This window comes from Dipodomys spectabilis, unplaced genomic scaffold (assembly GCF_019054845.1).
Source record: "Dipodomys spectabilis isolate Male_0828 unplaced genomic scaffold, ASM1905484v1 ptg000335l, whole genome shotgun sequence".
Classification (NCBI taxonomy): domain Eukaryota; kingdom Metazoa; phylum Chordata; class Mammalia; order Rodentia; family Heteromyidae; genus Dipodomys; species Dipodomys spectabilis.
Genome location: NW_024871012.1, coordinates 1,934,782 through 1,952,151, shown reverse-complemented (window position 1 = coordinate 1,952,151; position 17,370 = coordinate 1,934,782). Strand labels below are relative to the sequence as shown.

Here is a 17,370-nt window from a genome sequence, read left to right as displayed (position 1 = left end):
GAAATTGACAGAGACCTGGATGATTTTCTAGTGTCTTATCATTCACGTGTGTCAAGATCTGAAATTATATGCAGCTCCAGATAATGGAAAGATATCACTGGCTTTACCACTTGGACGGTGTTTGAGGTTAGCAGATCACTTACCAAGAGGGTCTTGCATAGCAATTTTGCCACCAATGTCTAGGGCCTTTGAAAACTATTCTTCTCAGATTATATATGGCATTGTCTCAATGCATAGACTGTCTCGTTCTGTCCTCAAAGAGCCTGGAAGGGAAACTGAGGCTCAGCCATCTGCCCCTCGTCACAGAGAGTCCCATTTCAAAAGGAGGTCCCCGTTCACAAGTCCTTTACCAGGCTGCCCTATCCATGAGCACCCTCTCCGTGCCTGACCATTTGCAGCACACTTTCAAAGAGCAGATTCCTCTGAGCTCCTCTCCCTGCCTCTCCCTAGCCTCCCTTTTCCTGCCCCCACACAGGAGTTTGGCATTGAGTATGCTTTGAAATCTAGTGTGGACATCGGATACGACATGTAACAGTGTGATCTTGCCGGAGATAGGAGGACAACACAGCAAGCTTTTCCCTAAAAAGTCAAGGGAGGAAAGAAGCAGGCAAAAAACTGGGCTGGAAAATTATTTTCATAAAGCTTTGGCGTAACTTGTTGTCGAGTAAACATAAGTAAATGAAGTAAATACTTGAGAGAATTTGTTTCTAGTTCCTTGTTAGGGATTTGAATTTTTTTTAATTATTTGATGTTTGCTAAATTGAGAATGATAATACATTTCGATGAAAGGTTCCCAGTGTCATGGGTCAGTCTTAATAATGATTTCTTCTAAGCTAATTTAAAAGATGGTTTTGAATGAGTTGTTTCTGAGAAGATTTTTGTTGTTGTTGCAATTGGAAGTGAATTATGGTGTTTAAGTTCCCAAAACATAAAAGCCCTGTATTCTAATGATCTCCTTTTCTGGTCAAGTTTCTAAACAAATGGTGTTGAGAAAAATGGGGGTTTGGCCAGGTGCCTGTGGCTCACATCTGTAATCGTAGCTAGTCAGGATGCTCAGACATAAGGACCACAGTCAGAAGCCGTCCCAAGCAGGAAAGCTCATGAGACTCATCTCCAATAAACTACCGAAAGAAAAAGTGGAGCTGTGGCTCAAGTGCTAGAATACTAGCCTTGGGGCGGGGGGGGGGGGGGGGGGGGGGGAGGGCTGAACCAGCACCTATGCTCTGAGTTCAAACTCAGCACAAAGAGAGAGAGAGAGACACAAAGGAGCCCTGAGCTAGTTAGTAGGCATTACAATGTATGTGGTTGGCAGATGGCCTATCCTATAGTGCTGAAGATCTGAGATTCACAGTATTATGAATCATCGTGAAGTGTTTTCCTCTTGTGGTGAGCGATCGTATCACAGACACACTCATGGATTCATTCCTTTACTCACTTATGTAGTACACTACATGTCCCTGGTCTTCCTTTGTAACAAAAAGCTTGAGCCACCTGACAGTTTCTGGTATCAGTGAGTGAGGCTGTGGTGCACTCAGACCCGGTGCATCTTAGATACTGCATTACACCTCTCCATCCAGGAGAGCTACATTCAAGTTTTTTTGGGTTCCTCCATTCTGCCTGTGTTCAGCCCGCCGCTGGTGAGGTGAATCTGCATTTAAGGCCTCATTTGGGTTCACGGGGGAATATGATTCGAGGTGGTGTGTCAAGATAGTAACAGGAACAAAAAAATACCAAGAGAGGCATGCAGGTGGCTATATCAGGTAAAAGAATTAAGGATCTCAGACTCAATTCATTCTTTGTTTAAGAAAATGAGTGAGCTTTGTGAAAAGAGCATGCACTTATTATAAGCAAAATAATGAAAAGTTGCAAAAGGTTTTGAAACTGATGTTCAGATCCATTTCAGTGTTTACTGTTGACTTTTAACAAACAGAATCACCAACTTGACAGGAAGACACAAGGAAATGAGCATGAGCAAAATCAAGTTCCATTGCAGCAGAGCTGCAAATGTACAGATATAAACCATAGTTCTGGTAGGCTGTTGGGCATATATATATGTGTATATGCGTATATATGCATATATATACATATTTAATATGTATTAAATATATAATGTATATATTGAACAACTGTAGTTTCTTTTTTAATTGTGTGGTTGTACAAAGGAGATGCCATTTACCAAAGCAGTCTGTGAATGCAGTGCTTCCCGATTACCGCTCCAGCCCCCTCCAGCCCTGTCCTTCATTCTGTTGTACGACTGCATTCTCCTCCCTTCCTCGCCTCATTCGCCTCCCCCTCTCCCCGGAGCCCCACACCCCGTCTTGCGTGGACCTGTTTCTTGGTGCTGATTTTGATGGGCTTTGACCTAGTCTTTCTAAAAGATGAGACTACTTTAGCTCTCGAGAGTCTTTCCATTGCAGAAATTTGGACTAGACTATAGCATGAGGAGTCCTGAGCTCTGTCAGCTGGATCTGGCCTTTTCCTTCATCAGAGGGGACTTGGCCCCTGGAGCCCTTCATCATTTCATCCGGTTGTTTTATTGGATCCACAGCGCTTCCAAAAGGAGTCCTTCCACCCCTGCATCCCAGCAGGGCACGCAGGCCCTTGGAGGCTGGGCGCGGCTTCTCGGCTTCTGTGTGTCATTAGCACGTTCATGCACCTGTTCCAGATGAGAAGCGCGGGACCCCTTCACAGGATTATGGTTTTAAATTTTCTTTCTCATCGTCTCCCTTTAATCCCACAAGATTCAACTCAGACCTGCCTGTCTGTTCAAGCCTTCTCTGCCCTGTGTCCTGCGCCCCAGCCTCTTCTGTTGGTGACGCTGTGGGTCCACTCTGGGCCTGAGTTGCGCCCTGGCGTGGCTGCTTCACTCATTCTGCAGTAGGGCTTTTGTCGCCAGGGTAAGCATGCTCAGCATCACCCAGTGTCACACACATCGCGTGAGGGTGAAGTCCACCTGGCCTTGAGGGATTAGGAAGGAGATGGCATTGTGCAGTGAAAGGTGCAGTCTCGCGTGTGTGCCCGTGGCAGTATTGGATGCTCTTCTCTAGGGAAGAGGTTCAGGTTGCAGACATTTACTGGGGTCAATACCGGACTGGAACCTGGAGTTTTATCCAAGCATGGGTTAGCAGGAGATCACATTACCAAGCAGTGCTTCTTGGAGATTAGACTGCTTGAAAAGTGGTTTGAATAAATCCTTTGGTTTTGTCTAAAGATGTCTCTGAGAATTGAGTTGGGATGTGAGGAGTGAGAGGCGTAAGAACCTCGCTCAGTGCTCTCTGACGACCCTGAGGACAGCCATCATCTTACACTGTCCTGCGGGTGCCTCCTGGGGCTGGGGCTTCCCGCCCATGGCACAGGTGACTCACCTGTCCGTGGGGACTGGGCAAGTCTGACACTTCTGTAGCCATGTGGGCTGAAAGACGTGATCCCAGTGTGCTCAGATCCCAGTGGTTGTGCGCGTACGGCTCTGAGCCCCTGGGCTTCTGTGTGTGAGGGGTGGAGACGAGGCAGACCTTCTCTTGCAGCCCCTCCCATCCCTTCTGTCCTCCATCCTAACTTTCTCACCTGTACCAGCGCCGTCCTTCGCTGAGCTCAGGAGAAATGGTAGGTTGGTGACACACGAAGTCCAGCACCACCTTCAGCCCCACATACGCCAGGTCGTCCTGTGCGCTGAGCAAAGCTCCTGAGGCTCTTGATCCTCTTGCAAATTCTTCATGAAAGGAAAGTTTTTCATTCTGAGTTGCTAGCAAAGGTCCTGGGGTTGACTGGCTCGGTAAGATGCGTCACCACAATGAACACCAGGAAAGGGGGAAGCCCCTTCTGATAGGGGCCTGAGTCAGCTCAGCCCTGAACCCTGCAGGCCGCTCAACACTGGGGCTTAAACTGCTGAGCCACCCCTGAGCCCTGGAGTTAGGCGCTGTGTCAGCCAGGCTGTTGCTGGGCCTGAGAAAGAAGCTTGCAGATTGTCATCCTAACAGTGTTTGCACACTCACAGCTCTTAAGTTCTCAGGAGATTCCTGCCTTTACTTGTGACCCAGTGTTGATGCTGGTTCAGAGAGACTGTGAAAGGAGTTAAAGAAGCTGGTGTTATCTGACTAAGGAGTATCCTCCATTAACATCTTCACTTACCACAAACTGGCTGATTTCCTCAAGAATCCCTTGAGGGTTTCTGTTTGCAGAGTAGGCTTGAAATGCAGCCTCAGCTGGCAACACGTCCATATAAATGCTGGAGGTTAGAAAGACTAAGCTGTCTTCCAGGAAGTTACCATGTATTTCTCCACAGTTATGTCTGAAACTTATGTGAAGCATGGAACTAGTGTGCACTGATAAACAGATGCTTATCTTTTCCCATGTGCTTGTTTATTAATGGACACACACACACACAGGTGTGTATTCTAGTAGTGATTGGGCAAAGAATTAGGACTTTGTTTTGGATGTTCAAAGCGCAGCTAATCATGAAAGCCCAAATTAATATATATTAGGAAATGAAAGTGAAAATGAAAAATGAGGCTTGGTATTTAGTGTTTAGTTTATGCATTAAGTACTTGATCATGAATCAAAAATTGGGGGGAATTTGTGACTATGTGCCAGATACAACATGATTGTCTAGACTGCATTGTTTTTTCCTTTCAGCCTTCAAAGTTAATTCAGGAGATGTTTTTATTATTATTCTCTTCTGCTTGTCAGTCTGAGAGGTTGCATAATGAAAAGAGCCAAATGTGTGTCATGAATTATTTTCATATAAATTCTGGTAATCCCAACTCAAAGCCATAAAAATTGGGAAGCATACAGAAGAGTCAGGCTCAGAAAAAAAGCACAGTTCACAGACCGAGTCATCAATCATGTGATTCACTTTTTGTTTTTCTGGTTTTTTTCTTCCAGAATCGAATGGAGGAAAGCAAAGCACTCTTTAGAACAATTATCACATATCCCTGGTTCCAGAACTCCTCGGTTATTCTGTTCTTAAACAAGAAAGATCTTCTAGAGGAGAAAATTATGTATTCCCACCTAGTTGACTACTTCCCAGAATATGATGGTAAGTGGGCCGCAGGGCCAGCGGGCCAGCTCTGCTGGCAGAGTCTGCAGTACAGTTAAGGGAGTACTAGTTCCTGTTTGCCCTGCTTGTAACAACATAAAACATCTTTTGGTAGTGGTGGTGGTGGTCGTCATGGGGCTTGAACTCTGGGCCTGGGCGCTGTCCCTCAGCTCTTCAGCTCAAGGCAAGCGCTCTACCACTTGAGCCACAGCGCCACTTCCAGTTTTCTGCTGGTTCATTGGAGATAAGAGTCTCATGGACTTTCCTGCCCAGGCTGGCTCTGAACCTTGATCCTCATATCTCAGCCTCCTGAGTAGCTGGGATTACAGGCATGAGCCACCGACACCCAGCTAAACAACTTATTTTCTAATGCAAAACATAGCCATCGTAGTCACTTGGCTTTTTTAGGCCTTTAGACCAAGTTCGTGAGTGTGTTTGATATCCTGTGTTACCCATGTAAAAGCATGATGCTTCGCGCACAGAGAATTTTCAGGAAGCACTTTCTGGACTTCATGGTCCAAGGAAGTCCTCCATCCTTCCAGTAGTCAGTGTCACTCGCTCTTGGAAGCACTCGGAATCTGCAGTATCCTCCATGGCTTGGTTTTATTTGCTTCATCCTTAGAAACTGATGCTGCCTTCCCAGCTATGCTGGCAAATTCTGAACAACTGGACACCCAGTTCTGAGAAGCGCTCAGTAGCTGACTAATAAAATGCATCCACATCAAACCTCCCCAGGGAAGATGAGTCTTAGCCACTGCCCTGTGTCTAGCTTAAGAGAGGCAAAGCTTGGCCTGATACCTGGTTTCATAAATGAAGTTTTATTGAGATACAACCATACCCATTCCTATGGCTGCTTTCATACTACAGCAGCAGAAGTAGATAGTTGTGCCATTTACAGTCTCTGGCCATTTACAGACAGTTTGCCATCTCAAGTTGGGATAGCAATAAAGAACATGCACTTTGATATATTTCAAAACTCTACTTCTGCCATTTATTGGCTGTATTTCTTTGGACATGTTTAATTCTACTTAGTATCCTCCAGAGTATGAAAAGGATTGGAGTCATACCTAACACAAGCAGCCAAATCTCGAAGTACTTGCTACACCTGCTGTAAACTCTCATTGTGTCATTATAACATAACATCATTTTTGTTAAGTGCCACCAAGAAAAGTGGTTCGGTTGGTTGGTTGGTTGATAGAAGGACTTGAAATCAGGGACCCGTGCTTGCTTCTGGGCAAATGCTTTACCACTTGAGCCACGCCCCAGCCCTTTGCTTTTAGTTGTCAGATGGGTTATTTTGTTCAGGCCTGCTCCTCTCTCATAGCTGATATTACAGGTATATACTACCATGTCTAGCTATTGGTTTAGAGAGGGGGCTCACTGACTTTGTGTGCAGGTTGGCTTTAGCTGTCTAAGAACACACAGACAGGTGGCAGGTGGGAGCAGCTTTCTGTGCTGGTATTCCCATCTACCGAAAATCCACAGAGGGCGGAGTTGACGTGGAGGGTGAATCCAGCGTGTCTGAGACAGTTCCTAGGTCATAAGAGGTAGTACCCTCTTTGGTTCGCAGTGTACTTATAAACTCTCTCGGGGAGTCCATTTTTCATGTTTCGCTATTCTTCTGAAAAACAGAAGAATACCTTAGAAAGAACAGAAGAATTTCTTAAATACTGATTCCTTCCGATTTGCCACTCACCACCGGAAGGGGGTCATGAGAGCCTGAGCCTGTCCCTCCGTGCTCTGGAAGCGTGGAGGACTGAGCTGCAGCCGCCGCCGTGGCCTTTCCACGCAGCTCTGCCTGAGGGGCCCCGGCGCACACTTAGATTCCCTGGCCTCACACCCCCCGGCGCACACGTGTCATTTTTCTCAGAAATGACTGAGAACCAGCAGACTGGAGATGGCCACACATTGCCAGCCCATGGGCCTGCTTCCTCTCCTGCCTCCAGCAGGCCTGCCAAGGACAGATAGCAATGCCCCCCCACGTTGCTGAAGACCCGTGGCCCCTCGGCCACAGCCGGCAGCCACACCCTGTGGTGGGCACTGTTCTGCAGTGAGACTGATTTTTCAGTGATGGGTGTTTGTGGAACCGTTGGTGTCGGTCTTCAGCGTCTTTCCAGTCTCCATACAGACCTCTTGTGGCCAGTCCAGTCCCCAGATTCCACAGCCTTCCAGTATCCACCCGCTGCAGATGGTTGAAATGTGAAGCCGTTTTTAACTGTGAGACACCCAACCGTTTACGCACTGTGCCATAGAAAACTTGGCCAGAGGCGAAGCAAAGACATTGGCTTTGTTTTTCTCCAAGCAGAGGCAGCTGCCATTTCACGAGTCTTAAGCCCTGGCACCAGGAGCTGAGAAGTCCGGAAAGAACGCAGGCGCACTTTGCAGTGGCATTGCTGTGCTAAGAGTGTTTATAGTATTATAAATTTCACACTCTTTTATTTCTGCACTTAACAAGGTTTTGATCAGAATGCATGCCATTTCTGCATTTCTTTTCAGGAAGGGAGATTACCACTTCCACATGGGCTTGAATTGGGAACTTGTTCCTAGAGCCTGGGGAATTCCCGTCCTGCTGTGCTGTCTATAATGATTGCTTTGTAGTTTATGTTTATTCAAATAACATAATTCATGCATAAAAACCGTAATATACTCCAAGTGCACTTCAGTGAACTTGAATCTAGTTCTAGTTTTCCTTTAGAATTAAAAAGTAGTTACAGTCCCTTCCTTTCAAAATAACACCATTTCTCCCGCTTCGACATTCCGTTCATGTCTCGTTTTAACTATTTTCAGGATGATTGTGAAAGGAGCACTTCAGCAATTGTAGAGGACCTTGTTTTCTAGTGGTGCAGCATTTTCATGTAATACAGTACCAGCCTTCTTCATCACTAACTAAAGGTTCAGTTCTGACATAGTCTAAGTCAGTACATGTGCTCGTTGGCCAGATGAGGAAGGAAGAGCGACCTGCCAGTTTACATCAGCGTTTCCTCGCGCGCCCTGGCTGTGTGGGCTTGAGCTGGCTCGCGGCACACGGAGGGACACCTGGACGTGAACTGCCCACACGGGCTGTGTGGAGCTCAGGATACACTTCGTTAGCCATGGTGGTCAAACCTGACACCTTTGTTCTCGAAAGTCCCTTTATTCCAGCTCGCATATAACAAGAACATGGTCAGAAAAGGCCAAGTTGTCGAAGGCGGTGCTGAGGGAAGGAAGTGGGGAGAGGAAGTCAGTCCAGGTATTCCCTGTGCTGTGGTAGAGGTCACCTGGTCACCTGTAACAGCATATCATAACTTGGAACATTGTAGAGCTGGGTCCGGGGGTCATTGATGCTACTCGTGTACAGTAAGTTTTAAATTATACTTTCAGAATCTATCAAATACATTTCTAACAGCTTGAGATATGATTCATCTGTGATATTAACTCACCCACTTAAAGTATAAAATGAATGGTTTGGGTGTATTACATTATTTTCTTGATTACAATAAAATACCATACAAAGAGCACAAAACTTGTGCTCTCAGCCATTTGCAGTGTGTAATTCTATGGCATTAATTGTATTTACACTACTCTGCAGCCATTACCAGTATTTCTAAAATGTGTTCGCCGCCCCAACTAAGTCACAGCACTCCGCCCCCGCCCCTCCCTCAGTCCATCCCAGTCTCCACTCCACGTTCAGTCTCTGAACCTGCCTGTTCGAGATACCTCTTGTAGGTGGAATCATTCAGCATTTGATCATGTATGATAACTTTTTACTTTCTATAATGTTTTCGAGGATCTGTGCATTGTATAACATCTCTCAGAATGCCATTCCTTTTGTAACAGGGTAACATTTCATTGCGTGGATACTCCTTTAGGCATACCATTCGTCACTGATGTTTCCCGCTATTGCTGTCATTCAGGACCAGTGCTGTTAACAGCCACTGGTGAGAGGCCCTGCTCTCAGTTCTTTTTTGTATATACCTAGGAGTAGAATTGCTTGACTCTTACAGGAGTTTTAGCTTAGCTTTTTGAGGAACCATCGACGGTTTCCATAGGAGCTACACCATGGTACAGGCCACCAACAGTACAGGAGTGCACAGATGGGAAGGGGTATCTCAATAAAGAAAAGGAGTTAGACATGTCTTTGGGTGGGGAGTGGCGGGGAGCGGCCGTCCACATGTGTGCCAGTCCTAGGGCTTGAACGCAGGACCTGGGCACTGTCCCTGAGCTTGTTTGACCCAAGACAGCTCCACTTGCAGCTTTTGGGTGGTTAGTTGGAGATAACGAGTCTCATGGACTTTCTCACCTGGGCTGGCTTTGAACTGTGATCGTTAGAGCTCAGCTTCCTAAGCAGCCAGGAACACAGGCGTGAGCCATTAGTGCCCACCTGCTTAGACATCTTTTTAGTGTTTAGTGATCATTTTTGTGTGTTTTCTTATGAAACAATAGATTCATGTCTTTTATCCAGTTTCTAATCAGGCGCGTTGCTTTTTGGTTAAGTCATGAGTCCTTTATATATTCAAGATGCTAAATCCATGCACAGATGTATTTACTTTTGATGAAGTCCAGTTTATCTTTCATTTTGCTCTTTTTTTGTATTAGCGATCCCAAGGATCCAAAGCAAAATTATTATACACACTTGTGATTTATCCAAATAAATATAGCACAGTTCTTTTGCAAAGTGTCTAGGGAAGTGCTTAGGACATAAGAGACCCCAATAAATATAAGAAAATGCAAGCCAGCTTTCTTAACCATCACACCTAGTGAACTGAATGCAGAGCGCAGCATGAGGCTGCAGCGGCCGCTGGACCGGGACCTGGACGTCAGGAACAGGAATCTCAGTCCTGAGTGACATTTCAGCCTGGAGAATGTAAAACAGTTCATTATGATGAATCTTAGGGGACGGATTGGCAAGAGGGCTCGAGGCAGCCGTGTCTGTATGCACACTTCATTATAGAATTGACACAGTCCACCCGCAGCAGCAGAAGCAAACTACCACCCCCCTTCTGAAGAGACTGCCGGGGTCTCTGTGTACCCAGGAATCAGAGGGAGGAAATGGAAATAAACTTAATCTAGCTTTTGAGTCATCCATTTGCATCTATCCACATTTTGTGCATACATAGCTGGTTACTTGGATGGATGGATGGATGGATGGATGGATGGATGGATGGATGGATGGATGAATAGATGGATGGGCAAGTAAAGCCACCAAGAGGAGAGATGCCACACAGTTCTATAAGGCAACATACGTGACTATAATAGATCAGACCTGTTTGATCAATACAAGCAATCTTTATTGAATGAATAACAAACAGATGTGTTAACAGGTCAGCTAACCAACGATCCCTCTCCTCCCTTGGCTAACAGGACCCCAGAGAGATGCCCAGGCAGCTCGAGAATTCATCCTGAAGATGTTCGTGGACCTGAACCCAGACAGTGACAAAATTATCTACTCTCACTTCACGTGCGCCACAGACACCGAGAACATCCGCTTTGTCTTTGCTGCCGTCAAAGACACCATCCTCCAGTTGAACCTGAAGGAGTACAATCTGGTCTGATGGGGCTGCCCAGAAACCTGCCCTCCCCTTCCCTGGTGGGCTGTTGAAGATACACAGGAGGGACTGGATTTCTGTGGAAAACAATTTGCATAATACTAATTTATTGCCGTCCTGGACTCTGTGAGTGAGTCCACAGAGTTTGTAGTAAATATTATGATTTTATTTAAACTATTCAGAGGAAAAAACAGGATGCTGAAGTACGGTCCCAGCACATTCCTCTCTTTTTTTAGGCAAAACCTTGTGACTCAATGTACTTTAAATTCTCAGTCCTGTACTCCACGAAGATAAGAGTTCTTTCTCTTTCTCTCTGTATCTTTCTTTTCTATTGAGCAAAACAAAGCTGATGTCCCTTTCTCCTCAGCCATTCCTCCCTACTGATTTCCTCCCCGCCCTCCCCACCATTACATTACAGCAGCCTTGATTCCTAGTTCCTCTCTTGGTCAAGTTTTTTTCTTGAATGATACAGTCAGGACAACATCATTCAATTCAAGCCATCTTATATCAGCTTGATTTAACAGTTTTTGCTGAAGGATTATATGTATTCCTTCTATGGTTTTAAATGTATTGCTCTGGATACGTATCTAGTATTTCTTTTTAAATATGCATTTTATCTTGTTGCCCTTGGACTGGGGGTTTTGTATTTCAGCCATAGTTTGATGGCTCAGAGAAACTCGGTGAAGTCAGAGGGCCTGAGCAAAGACACACACACACACAGTCCTTTCTTTTGAAGTTCATGTGCCATGTTCTTCCTCCTTAACTTACTCCTCTTTCGCTTTTTTCCTCTTTATCCTCTCTAAAATCACAATGCCAAATAATATGCCAACAGACACTACATTCCCCCAGTGGCTGCTCCTTTTCATAGGTTCTTCTGTTTTTATTTTTTTCCAGCTTCTCCTTCCCTCTTTTTTCTCCTTTGTGTTTAGGCCACAATTTGAAAATGATTTTTTATTTTGAATATGTGTTGCCAAAGCTGGCTTTTTATAAAATAGAATGCATTAAGAAGAGCTTAACAATGAAAGCCAGTGTCTTAAAATATAAGAGGAGGACTGTGAAGCCGGCAGTGACTGGCTGAAAAGGAACCTGAAATTCCAGTTGCCAAGCAATTGGGAACTCACTGTAAATTTGACTCTCGTGGTCCATTCTTTTATTTGCCCTTGAGGTCACATTGTACAGTGTCCACATCCCATGTTGAGTGTCCAAATCAGCAGTGTAGAAAAAATACCCGTGGTTCATCATCAAATCTGAGTTGGGTTTTTTTTTTTTTTTGGTCTCTTTATTGAAGCAAGTTTTACTTACTCTTTATGTTCTTTAAGTTGAAGTAAGTCTGCCAGAACTATTGATTGATAGTATTATCCTGACAGTTTTAACTTGCAAAAAAAAAAAAAAGTCACTGCTAGTTTTGACCGTCAAGATTTTCTTGAACTAGTGACTGGTTAAGTTGAACTTAAGGAAGATTTATGGACCTAACTCAAAAGTAACCTTTCAGTGTTTCATCAAATATATATTTATGTAACTGAACTAGAATTCTACATGTGCAACTTTTCAACAAATGCAAAAAATGCAACTTGTATGGAAAAGCTTCTGTCAAGCAGCTGAAGTTGAAATGTGACTTAAGAAAGTAATCATGGTTGTTTTAAAGCTGCCAAGGAGTTAAAATTAGGCCAGAGTACTGGTCTCAATATCATTTGGCACTAATCTAAACTTCCACCAAAAACACTTTGGCAGAGTAACCCAGGGGAGGGAAGGAATTACGGCTCATCAGACAGTTCCTGACCAGTACGAAAGAGCTCTTGCTCTTCTCTCCCAGGTTACTTTTGTTTTCCGTGCTCAGAAAACATCTGTAATTTAATGAACAGACTGTAGGTATAGTGCAATTCTGAATGCTCTAATCATTGTACATACATCTCTCTTGATACTGCAGCATCCATACTGGCTTTGTAATCATTAATTTTTGGCAGATTGAATGTGCTGTATTGATATGTATCTATGTAATTGTATTGTATGTCTTATAGCTAATTCACATTTTGAATAATGTTATTTTATTTACTTTTTTAAGAGAGGAGAATGTAAATTTGTCAGTTTATTTCTGACTAGGGATTTTTTTTTCCATTTAGAAAAGGAGAAGAAAAAAAACTTACTATCGTACAGAGCGGTACTAGCATCGTGCTGTATAAAATCATTTGCACATTCCTGAGTAGAGGTATACTGGTTACATGACCCAAAGGTAATTTCATAGCAAAACACATAAAAATCAGTCAGAGCTTTTATACAAACATGGAAACCAACTTTGTAGAACTTTTGCCATTTGATCTAGGATTGGAATATGAGCTTTTATACAATTCATATTCTTATTTGGCAAATGCACAGTTTAGTATTACCTCTCTGACGGCCTTTATTAGAAAGGCAGTTTTAGAAGCTATTGTGATCCACTAAGGAAATGTTTTAACAGCTAGAGACCACTGCTTGCCTGAAAGGGCGATCTTAAATTTGGTGCAGCAAAACAAAACAAAATTTTAAACAAATAGAAAGAAAAAAAAAGTAAGCAACAACATTGATGGCCTACAGTGTGTATAAAGAAAACCTCATCACAAGATCATAGTGTTACAGTTCTAGGGGATGAAGATATTCTATTTAATAGAGCTATAGTAGATGTAGTCAATTAAACCTGATCTCAAAGCTCGAAGAATCTGAGCAAAACAAGGAAGGATTGTTATAGTTGTCTTTATGAAATTAGGATGGAATTTGCTATGCAGAATTGAGGTTTGTGGCTTCACTGCTCATCCTGGGGTGCATGACAGGCTCCCTTCTTTTGAGAAAGGAAAAAATTGATCACCCTAGCTGCAGTGATAAGTAGAAACGTAATTGTATTCACACCAGTCAGCTGGACTAAAAGGGTTTTTGTTGTTGTTGTTTGTTTGGTGTTTGGTCGCAGGGGCCGGGTGGGAAGGGATCCTCCTGCTTTCTGTTCTCGGGGACTGCAGCTTCCTGTGCGTGGGCACTGGGCTCTGTTGTTGATGCTCTAGGTGATGGGGGCTTGTGGGAGTTTTCTGGTGACTTGGGCATGTCTTCTTCAAAAAACAGAATACCAAACACAGAAACCTTTTCAGCTTACCAAGGCCAGCAGCCATTTCATGACTCACCTAACACACCGCAGTCTACCAGTTTACAGATGATTTCCCCCCCCCCCCCCCCCCATTTTTTGGTGTGACTTGGCAGTTCCGACCCACAGAGAATTCCTTATTTGTAATTGGAGGTTTGTACTATGCCTTACAGAGCTTAAATTCAGAAGTCTGTGCCTCATCTCTGAAACAAAGGGAAATAGCACATCCATTAAAAGTCAGTGAATCCCTTAGAAGTCATTGGCGTTTGTTTTTTTCTTTTTTTTTTTTTTTAACATTTCCACAAAAAAAGCGCTGTTGAATGTCATGAGTAGACTAGAAAGAAAGAAAAACCTTAGGAACCTGTATATGTTGTTTACTAGCAGGTGATATCTACAAAAGGTGTTTGGAAAAAACCCTGAAAATCTCTCTCTCTCTCTCTCTCTCTCTTTCTCTCTCTCTCTTTCTCTCTCTTTCTCCCCTTCTCCTTCTCCCTCTCCCTCTCCCTCCCTCTCCCCCTTTCCTTCCCTCTCCCTCCCCCTCATCTTTCTCTCTATCAGTAGATTAGCAGGCCTGATATTTTAAAAAGGTAATTCAGCTAAAGGGCAATTTACTTTTTGTACTTCAGACTATCTTGATTGTCATGGTGTACAAACTGTAACTTAAAAATTTATACTGCCACATGATTGTACATTTTTAGTTGTCTTAAGTTAGGAATTGGTAAAAAGTTATTGATGCTGGATTTGGGTCAAAATGACTTTATTATTTGCAAAAAATAATAATAATGGGAAGAAAGGGCTGCATAATGAGACCCTGCGAGACTCACACTGGGTGGAAATTCCCCTGAGATTACCTTCCGGTTACCTTTGATTTCCCTTTGTTTTCAGTTTCTCAAAAAAAAAAAAAAAAAAAAGAATGAATGAATGAAATGAAATATAGCAGAATGTTAACCCATATAAAAATAAAGTGTACCCAAATATTGTAATGTATATTGCTGCTCTTCTTAAAATCAAATAAGGGTTTTTCAAACCACTTAATTGGTCATGAACAACATCTCAATTGATACAAATGCAATGTACTTGGTACACATTCATCTTTTCTTCCAGAAATCTCTTTGGTTCAAAACACATCAAAGATTAAAACTAGTAATATTGTATGTTTATCTGTGTCTGCATACTTCCAGCCTAAGTGGTGTTTAGTAGATCTGTCCTGGTACCTGTGTCTTTGGGATTCCATTTCAGTTCCATGCAGTTAGGAAAAGAGCTGTTGTAGTTGTCTGTGATTAGCTAGAGGTTTTTGGAGCCAGACACCTGCTATTTGGGAGATAACTTAGCACCAAGTCCACACTTGTAAACTAACCATTTCCTGTTGTCTTCCTTGCTACCACTGCCCCCCAGTGACACTCGACCTCTCGGATCATATCCGAAGTGTGTTACACGCTCTTCTCCTCACCCTCCTCATTTGCCGTAGCACGTCCATTTCTCTGTATGGTTCCAGCCTAATAGTTGATGGCATTTACATGTTACACAGCAGCTCTTGGGTAAGATTGGATCTCACTTGGCTAAAGGAATTCTGACTTCCGTAGAAGAAGAAGAAGAAACTACAGGAAAGTTATTCCTTAGTCGAACACTTTTTCAGGTTTGAGAAAGGCAAGTGGGAAATGACTGTGTAACTCGGTCCACATGGCTTTGATTGGAACTTGTTTGGGGTGGATTTCTTTTCTGCAAAGAACCCTAAATGCAGCTTCCGCATCCTCCCTTCATTGTGTTGGAAGCCCTAACTAGACCTATGTATTTAGGGAGTTTTGTCACAAAACATTTTTAACTTGCAGTATTTAAAAAGAATCATATTTACTGTTCTTAAAGTGTCATTCAAATGCATGTATTGTCTATTGTTTGGGGATGGGAACTAGTTTTGCAAAAAACACCTAATGTTGTATAATAATGCCCCCAATGATCTTGCTGGTTAAAAATACAGTATTTTTGGCCATAATTTTGTACTACAGCATTCTTCATTCTTGAGTTTTGCTTCCCTTGAAATTGCCTCTCAGAATTTTTATTATGATTATTATTATTATTGTAAGGAATATTGGATTTCATCCTTGCTTCCTTAACACTTGGTTTTTCCAAAGTAGAAAGGTGTAATGGTTTCTAAAGCACACAAAATCCTTTCTCAGTGATGTGCAATCAGAAGCAGTAGCTTCTGGTAGTAGAAACACATGTGTTGATAGAATATCACATTTTCTCTCATACTTGGGCTTCTGACCCCCTGTTTAGAAGTGTAGCGGCTGGGCTGGGCTGGCTCTCACAGCTGCGCTCCAGCCACACGAAGGTGGAGATAAGGAGGATTAAGGTAGAGGCCTACCCCAGGCAAAAACCCACCCGTCTGCACAATCAAGCCAAATTGTGGAGTGACTTAGCTGTGTAGAAGGTGTTAGGGAGGAGAGTCATAGCCCTAGGCAAATAGCTAGAGACCTGTTCTGTAAAATAACCAGTAAAAGGAGCCAGGGTCCTCAGCTATGTCCTAAGTTAAGCCCTAGTAGCACAAAAAAAAAAAAAAAAAAGTCTCCCTGCAGACGTGTCAACACTGTGGAGAGGCTATCTTCTGACCAGTTACATCCCCACCTTGCCCCTGGCAGATGCTGCAGTAATGCTAGGGTAGCTGCTGGAGCACGGGTAGAGTTTAGGCTTCTGTGGCTTCCCTTGTTTCTTTTCCATGTAGAGACACCTCTATAACGGCGAGGTCTGCTAGGCACAAGCTCTTTTCCTCTCGTCCTCTCCTGTGAACTAGGGAACTGGTGTGTATACCTGCCCTCAAAGCCCAAGCTGAGCAATGCCAAACCTGCCCCGGCTGCTAGTGATCAGTTTTCTGGACTCCAGCCTTGCTCATGACATGTTCTTCCCCGCGCTGCTCCATGTAAATACTGTAGAGAAGAGGGGCTCAGTCCTGCTTAAAACCCTCTGAGAGTTTCTGCGAGCATGGGTCACAGGGACTTTTTGATGGATGGTGTCCCTTTCTGACTGACTTGAGACAGTCCTGGCTGCACACCAGTGGACCTCTCTGAACTAGACCTGAGCCCCCCAAGACTGGTTTTTGCAAATGTTCACCCTAAAACTCCTCAGCCTGGAGGGCACAACATGACCTCACTGAATATTATTCTAGCCAAGTATTTTTAACTAGAGGTTTGACTGATAGGACACTCTCAATGTGATTGTCACATTTTTTTTTTCTGTCCAAAAGCAATTAAAAAAACAAAAAACAGGGCTGGCACCGGTGGCTCACGCCTGTCATCCTAGCTACTCAGGAGGCTGAGATCTGAGATTCATGGTTCAAAGCCAGCCCGGGCAGGAAAGTCTGTGAGACTCTTATCTCCAATAAACCACCAAAAAACTGCAAGTGGCACTGTGGCTCAAGAGATAGAGCACTCGCCTTGAGCTGAAGAGCTGAGGGACAGTGCCCAGGCCCAGAGTTCAAGCCCCACGACCAACAAAGAAAAAAAAAGCCAGAACACTTTAGCCTCGCTCTTCCTCTTCCCTTTCTCCCATGTTTCTCTTAGGTGACAATTCCACAAGGGCTGGGTAAGCCGCATCAACAAGCAGAGTGTGGAGCCTGCTGCTGAAGAACAGGTAGGGCCCCGTTAGTGTTTGTGTAGGATAATTTCTGGTGGTGAGTGGGCTGGCTTCTATTTTCTAAGCTTTTCCTTATT

The 17,370-nt window shown here is 43.8% G+C and overlaps 1 protein-coding gene and 1 long non-coding RNA gene across 2 annotated transcripts in view; one reads left to right on the top strand and one right to left on the bottom strand.

Annotated features, from left to right (window-relative positions):
• The window catches only part of Gnaq (G protein subunit alpha q), a 241,378-nt gene extending 227,371 nt beyond the window's left edge, over nt 1–14,007 (top strand). The window contains exons 6-7 of the mRNA XM_042665605.1: nt 4,882–5,035; nt 10,376–14,007. Of these exons, the coding sequence (XP_042521539.1) occupies nt 4,882–5,035; nt 10,376–10,566 (345 nt within the window). The 3' untranslated portion in view covers nt 10,567–14,007. The remainder of the gene's footprint in view (nt 1–4,881; nt 5,036–10,375) is intronic.
• On the bottom strand, nt 9,055–15,831 carry LOC122095121. Its single transcript, XR_006145037.1, has 3 exons — nt 15,266–15,831; nt 10,450–10,457; nt 9,055–9,066 (listed from the first exon to the last, which is right to left on the bottom strand). It is a non-coding gene; the product is annotated as an uncharacterized LOC122095121 (long non-coding RNA).
• Nucleotides 15,832–17,370: the final 1,539 nt, after the last annotated feature.